The sequence below is a fragment of the Olea europaea genome, chromosome 11, assembly GCF_002742605.1.
Source record: "Olea europaea var. sylvestris chromosome 11, O_europaea_v1, whole genome shotgun sequence".
NCBI lineage: Eukaryota > Viridiplantae > Streptophyta > Magnoliopsida > Lamiales > Oleaceae > Olea > Olea europaea.
In genome coordinates, this window is record NC_036247.1 from 11,365,670 (window position 1) to 11,373,112 (window position 7,443).

At 35.7% G+C, this 7,443-nt stretch overlaps 1 protein-coding gene across 2 annotated transcripts; it reads left to right on the forward strand.

The window, feature by feature from the left end:
- Nucleotides 1-367: 367 nt before the first annotated feature.
- On the forward strand, nt 368-6,393 carry LOC111403386 (cysteine-rich receptor-like protein kinase 2). Of its 2 annotated transcripts, XM_023031877.1 has the most exons (8): nt 374-632; nt 1,149-1,226; nt 2,555-3,325; nt 4,189-4,302; nt 4,411-4,833; nt 5,009-5,243; nt 5,330-5,480; nt 5,827-6,393. In XM_023031877.1, the coding sequence occupies exons 1-8, from the start codon at nt 575-577 to the stop codon at nt 5,974-5,976; spliced, it is 1,980 nt and encodes a 659-aa protein (XP_022887645.1). In that variant the 5' UTR covers nt 374-574; the 3' UTR covers nt 5,977-6,393. The 2 variants fall into 2 exon arrangements, with proteins under 2 accessions (XP_022887646.1, XP_022887645.1); XM_023031878.1 differs by lacking the exons at nt 5,330-5,480; nt 5,827-6,393 and having other exon boundaries at nt 368-632; nt 4,411-4,544; nt 4,623-4,833; nt 5,009-5,247.
- The last annotated feature ends 1,050 nt before the right edge of the window (nt 6,394-7,443 follow it).

Consider the following 7,443-nt stretch of genomic DNA (forward strand, 5'->3'; position numbering starts at 1 on the left):
TTTGATCTTTACGTTGTTTCTCCTCTAATATCCAAGGTAAGAGCATCTTGTCAAATTCATTTAAGCGAGGGCTACTCGCATCTTTACATATTATAACGAAAATCTTGTGTTATGATCCAAATACAAAATATCATACTTCATGGTTGTCATCACAAAAATCAAACCTCGAACTGAGTTGATTGAACATCGCTCTAGTACCACTTTTTTGGAAATAAAGGAAAGAGAATATAACAATATGAAAGTAAACAACCACAAACACAAGATTTACGTGAAAAAAATTCACAGGTAGAAGAAGAGAATTCAGTATATGATGAAACAATATAATAATTTTGAGTTTTCGACTTGTTCAATATCACAATGAAGAGTCAACTATATATAGAGTACATGTCCAACCCTAATTATAGTATATTAGATGGAAAGAGTATTTTAAAATCCATCAAATTGCAAAACAGATTTTGGGCCGAGTATCACTGGTGCCCGAGTGGCTAAGCTCCAGGCAGCGAGCAGCAAGGCAGCACTCAAGCCCTGCAAGTACGGCCCTCAGGTGCCTCATCCTTGCTCCAAACTTCTCTTGATGCTCCAAATCGTGTTCAGGGGCTCGAATGCCCAATATCTGCCTCAAACCCTTCTTGGTATATCTTTTAACTTCTTCAAAGCCCTTTTAATCAATCCACCATTATCTAATGAAATTTGGTTCAAACTTAAACATAATCATCTCAAAATTCGAGAAACGTAAAAGTGGAAAACTGTTTTTAATTTCTGTTTGTTGTTTTAGTAAATTTTGGCCCTGTTTGAGCCTTATTATTTTTTGATTAAAATGAAAAATATGATTATTATTGATCACATCAAGTCACTTTTTATCTTTTGTGTGGGATCGGCTCAAACTTGACAAATGAACTCTACATTAGCTGGATTATCAACAGGATTAGGTGCTGATTAGCAGAACTTAAAAAATAGATTTTGTATTTAATATTGTACAATACAGCTTTCTTTTTTCTATTGCCTCCAAAAATTCAAAACTGAGGTCTAACTTTGTGTAAAGTTTATCACTTTTCCATTTTAATTAGCGACCGATCCACATGAGTTCATGTGGGGTCACTGCCCCACGAATTATTATTATTATTAACATTTTCCTAACATGTGGTCAGTGATGAATATACATGAGCTTTCAACAACTGGAATGCCTCAAAACTATGCAAGTTGGGGTTCAATCCATATAAACAACTGTAAGTTAATTTTGATCTCACGATAAAAAATGTTTAATTCTGTCACTTTTTTAATGGCTGTCAAACAAGGACTAAATATTGACCATTTGCTTTCACACTGAAGGACGTTCAATTATGACTGGATTTTTTGTAGTGTGACTGGTGTGTGTATATTTTATAAAAATCTTTTGTTGTGGAGTGAAATATTTTATGGATTGAGTAATTTGAGTTGGCTCTTGGCTACTAATTATATATATAATTAAGGTGGGGTCTCAATTTTATTTTTCTTTTTTGAAAATTATTATGGGTTGTCTCCATTACTGAGGTTTTACTCATTATTTATTTATGAACACCGACTTCGTTTTCTATATTGCACTATTCATCCATCTTTAATTTGATTATGGCCTTGCTTTCAGCGGCTCTCTTGCAAAGATATGATACTGAATTGCATCTAAAATTTGACCTTTGTTAACACAAAAATGATATACTTATGAAATGTGAAAGGTTGAGGTTATTTACGGTAAAAGCTCCACTTTTATTGCTCCAAATGACTGCATAAATATTTTTGAATTATTCTATGGGTACATAATAATGAACATTTTGGACACCCGGCGCTCATGGACACCCTTATGTGCCCCCTTATATACCCCTGGATTAACTCAATATTTTTTGATAAACCTTTTTGACTTGTTGCATAACTAGTCTGGTTCTTTAAAGGCAAATTCTTGATTTGCCACCTTTTATCTATCCTTCTTCTCTTTCTTCAGCAAGAATCTTACCCTATCAAATTCTTTATCTTGACCATGCTTTCGCTGCTAAAAAATGGGGCACTGAAGAAGTTAAAGGACCAACGAAGTCTTTAGAAAATTTTGTAAGCTCACTTTAGCCCACCTGACACCATTTGCATCCATCCTCTGGCCATAGGACGCTCAACCAACCATCTCAAAAACAGGTAGTCAACTTTGGGTTCCTTGAATATTCTTTGGTTTCAATTGTTGACAGCGAATTTATTTATTCCTTCAGCCAATAGATAGCAAAGAGAAGTGTCACATGTAACCAATAGTTATATATAATAATGGAAAATCGATCCACATTATTTTTTTCTTGAATGGATCATGTAGTCTCCATAGACCATTATCTTGACTCGAATGAAATCAGCTCCATTGTTAAGGTTTGATTTCTCAATTCTGTTGTTCCAGTTACAATTCACAGCAAGTTTGAATCTCTTTCTAGATTTCTATTAGAGCCTTTGTTTTTGTCAGTTTTTAACTGAACAAATTGGAAAATGAAGAAATTCATTGCTTTTCAATCTGCTATCACTGTTATTCTGGTTAATCTGCTACTACCAGACGCAGCATTCGGAGATCCAAGAGCTCAGACGGTTCAGATAATCTGTGAGAACCAACTTTATCACAACAACTCCATTTCTGTCCCAAACTTTGTTGATACAATGGAAAAGTTAAGTCCGCAAATGCAAACCTCGGGCTATGGTATGGCGGTAACCAGCTCAGGCCCCGACACTAATTATGCACTAGCAGACTGTTATGGTGATCTTTCTTTACTTGAATGTGTGTTATGCTATGCTGAAGCACGCACTATTCTCCCTCAGTGCTTTCCTTACAATGGTGGAAGGGTTTTCCTCGATGGCTGCTTCATGAGAGCTGAGAATTATAGTTTCTTCCAAGAATATATTGGACCAAATGACAGGGTTCTTTGTGGTAATAGAACGCAAAAAAATTCTGCATTTCGGGTTTCTGCAAGGCAGGCTGTTGAAAAAGTAGTTTCAGCAGCACCATCACATTTCTATGCACGAGCACAAGTGCCCGTGTCAGGGACAGCAAATGAGTCAGCCTATGTTCTTGCTGATTGCTGTAGAACACTTAGTGTTGACTATTGCAGAGCTTGTTTGGAGAATGCATCTGCATCTATCTTGGGATGCTTGCCACGGTCTGAGGGTCGGGCGCTGAATGCAGGGTGCTTCATGAGGTACTCAGATACCAACTTCCTTAATCCTACACAAGTAAATGGAAGTCTTAATCGTACACAAGGAAATGGAATTTTTAATACTACACAAGGAAATGGAAGTTTAAATACTGCACAAGGAAATGGAAGTTCAAGAGGTAAAAACAGCTTCATGTTCTTCTCCCTGGCATTTCTATTTTCTACAATAATTTTCATCTCTTTTTATTATGCCGGCACTTAAAAGTTTCTGTTGAAAATTCACGAGAGGCATAGTCTCAGAATATATAAAAACTAAGAGAGGAATCAAATACAGGAAATGTAGAAGATGAAGATCAAACAAAATCACAAAAAGGAAAGAAGAAACCCGGAATTATGGGCTTGAACACTAAGAAAATGCTGTCCTGAAGTGATATTTTTCCCCTCTCGTCCTTGAGATTGCTTATGGGACGCACCAAAAACCAGCTCCAAGATTAATCAAGCCTTGAACGTTAATCACCAAGGAATAATGAAGAACCTTTAAGAACTAAGGAGACTTTTGAATATATCTGAATTATTTTGGACGATTGGAAGTGTATGTAATTGTTCAGAGATGTTAAATCTTATGTTTGTCATCCAACAATCAGGCTAGTTGGTCGAGGTCGAGGTCGAGGTCGAGGTCGCGGAGCCCATATCCACGATCTCAGAGCATAGGCTTAAAAGGCCTGCTGTAGGAACCCCGCCATCTTGGATCTTGCCTTCCAAAAGACAAGTTTTCCTTGGTCCTTGAAGTTTGTTCCACCATCCTTCCATTCATTATTTACAACTTCCCCCTTTTGAAAGCATCTAATAATATCCTAATTCTCGCTGTTATAATTTGAACAAATTACAACCGTTTCGAGGTTGAGCTTTCTTTCTTCCATTCCTTCTCTTTATGTTTCTTCCCTCTTTCAGTTTTAGAAACTTTTACTGTGTGTCTTAAGAAGTAAAACTTTACTTTTATATCAATATAGCCAGATCATGCCTTTTCAACTGACTTCTTCAGGGAAAAAAACAACCATTACTGTGGCAACTGTTAGTTCAATAGCTGTTTTGGTTATTGGAGCAGTCATTGGAGTTTATATCCGGAAGCACAGAACAATACAGAAGAAGAAAAAAGGTAGAATGCATTTTGCCTATATAAGCATGATGACAAGTGCACCTTAGCTTTGCATCACTTTGCACCTTTCTTCACTAAAAGATTACATCAATCATCAACCATCAACAGGTGATGCAGAGAAACTCGCGAACACCCTTTATGGTAACTGCTTGAACTTCAAATATTCCACACTTGAGAAGGCAACTGGTTCTTTTGATGAAGCCAACAAGCTTGGGCAAGGTGGATTTGGCACAGTGTACAAGGTCATTCTTCCAGATTTGGGAAATGAAGAGCACTGTTGTAGATTGATGTCTAAGCTAAAAAAAAAATTGTTATTGCAGGGAGTGTTGCTAGGTGGAAGAGAAATTGCAGTAAAAAGGCTTTTCTTTAACAACAAACATAGAAGAACAGATTTCTACAATGAAGTCAACATTATTAGTAGTGTTGAGCACAAAAATTTAGTCAGGTTGTTGGGTTGCAGTTTCTCGGGACCTGAAAGTCTTCTTGTATATGAATATTTACCAAACAAGAGCCTTGATTTCTTTATCTTTGGTAAGTACTAGATCTTGAATTAAGGGCAATTTATGATTTGATATAAGTATGGCTTCTCAGGTTGCTGGTTTAGAATCACGACTTGGAATTCTATATGATTATGCATTCCTTTTTCAATCCGTATTCGGCAGTGATAAAATGGTCAATAGATATGCTGTTATATTGAATTTGACAGATTCAAGCAAAGGTAAAACTCTGAACTGGGAGAAGAGATTTGAGATAATTATAGGGACTGCAGAAGGGTTGATGTACCTTCACGAAAACACAAAAACTAGAATCGTTCACAGAGACATCAAAGCAAGTAATATCCTCTTGGACTCAAGATTCCATGCTAAAATTGCTGATTTTGGGTTGGCAAGGTCTTTTCAAGAAGACAAAAGTCATATTAGCACCGCCATCGCTGGAACATTGTGAGTTTTATCCTTTTATCCTAAAGCCTACTCCCTAATATAGAAACCAAATTTATACATTGATTCTTCAATTTTAAAATATGTAGAGGATATATGGCTCCCGAATACTTAGCACGTGGTCAATTGACAGAAAAAGCAGATGTGTATAGTTTTGGTGTACTTCTTATTGAAATTGTCACTGGAGGACAGAACAATAGGAGCAAAGCTTCTGAGTACTCGGATAGCTCATTAACACTAGTAAGTTCTCAAACCTCTCTCTCTCTTTTTTATATACTTCGAAAATCATTTTAAAGTAGAGACTAGATGGAATCTATACATGTATCTTAGTTTCATAAGTTTCATAATCACAGTTCTGTCATGGGTATATTATTTGTAGTCCTCCAAATTGAAGTTTTAGCTACATCCAACTGTTATTATAGACAAAATGAAGTTTTTATCACTCACTAGATTCTTCAACTCTTGGCTAATGTTGAGGAATATAATTCAAGTGACTTCAATCATAGAATTACTTCACAGAATAATAAATCAAGAATAAAAGCGGCCAATGATCATGAAATCATTACATTACTTTGGATTTAAACAGGTGTGGAATCATTTCCAGCGAAGAACAGTAGAGGAGATGTTTGATCCAAACTTAACGCTGCATAACTATCATAACGTGGATGTTAAAACGGAGATTCTAAGAGTTGTACATGTTGGACTCTTGTGCACTCAAGAGAACCCGTCCCTATGACCATCCATGTCTAAAGCACTAGAGATGCTGGTAAACAAAGAAGAGCACCTTCCTGCACCAAATAATCCTCCCTACATATACGAGACCATAGAACTAAATGACACACATCAAGACCAACATTCCCCAGTCGAGAATGGCAATCCTGCTTCAATCACTACCATATCCCAGAGTACTTTCTATCCCAGATGACATCAAAATCGATGTTATTCCACGAAAATGCAAACTATTTCTACCATGTGTATAAATACTATAAAACTAGCAGTTATCTTATTTGGCATTACTTTTTTTTCAATGTTGCTATACAAATAAGGTCAATGACATGATTTAAAAATAGAGGACACGTGTCATACATTCATTGGACAGTTCGGAAAAAAGAGCCACATAGCACCTGTCAAAGGCCCTGTTCATTTTTTTTCATACTGTTGTTTGGAAGTAAAATTTTGATTTTTTATAATTAAAGTAAGCCTGCAACTACCAGTTAGCCCCATTTGGTTTAGCTAAAAATCAAATTTTAGTAGCTTTTGCTAAAAATTAACGAAATATGTAGTTAAGAAGCAGATAAAAGTTATGAATCTCAAGAAACATGTAGTTGAAAATGAGAATGAAGAAAAATAAATTTTAGAAAATGAGGACTAAACATAGGCTTAATCAAATCACATGTTACCACTATGATGATTTCAAGAGCTTAAGAAGCAAGATACCTCGAGGAGATACATAAATCTATAAATTCTAGGTTAATCTTGCTAAATTACCGTTCTAGCCAATATTGTTCAAGATTACATTCGAGTTTACATGATTCGTATAAAATATTAATAATAATTTAAACACTATTCAAATGCGTTTATCATGGCGTTACTGCATATTCCAAGTAAAATGTTCATCCATCCAAATTCAAAATTGAATTTCTCCTAGTAGGTTAAAAAAAAGTATAGGTTCTCACTATAATGGTTAATGTACTTAACATGTAAGTGTCCAAATTCCTGAATTTTCGAGTGGGAACCATACGATGCAAGTGTCCATAAAATGGTTAGTCAACTTTTGGCCTAAGCCCACTATCTCAAAGACAAACCACTTTTGTAACCACCCTTAGAATGCGGTGTGTGCGTGCACATGTGTTGTCCCTTTCGCCTCTTACATATAGCCTCCGTTTCCATTCTTTCCTCATTAAAATGAAAAATATGATTGTTATCCATCACATCAAATCACCAAATTTGAAATTTTATCTGTTGTGTGGGGCCCGTAACGACTATATTTTTCATTCTCATTCTTTTAAAAATGAGAAACAAACGAGCCCATAATTTATAAACATAAAAACGGGAGAAAAACATTGAACCCTTTTGTGCTTCAACATTATTCTCCAATTGAAGTCAAACTATGTTTTAAACATGGTAAGAGTAGCTCTTTACATTTTAGGAGGAAAATTGTGTACAAAGAGGAAGGAAAGATTCTGATCCCACTCAAATTTTT

What these genes read in the sequence shown, in the direction of transcription:
- LOC111403386 (XM_023031877.1), top strand. Translation starts at nt 575, where the DNA reads ATGCTCCAAATCGTGTTCAGGGGCTCGAATGCCCAATATCTGCCTCAA. An exon ending in AATACAGAAGAAGAAAAAAG is followed by an intron (nt 4,303 to 4,410) that starts GTAGAATGCATT and finishes AACCATCAACAG; the next exon opens with GTGATGCAGAGAAACTCGCG. An exon ending in CCTTGATTTCTTTATCTTTG is followed by an intron (nt 4,834 to 5,008) that starts GTAAGTACTAGA and finishes TGAATTTGACAG; the next exon opens with ATTCAAGCAAAGGTAAAACT.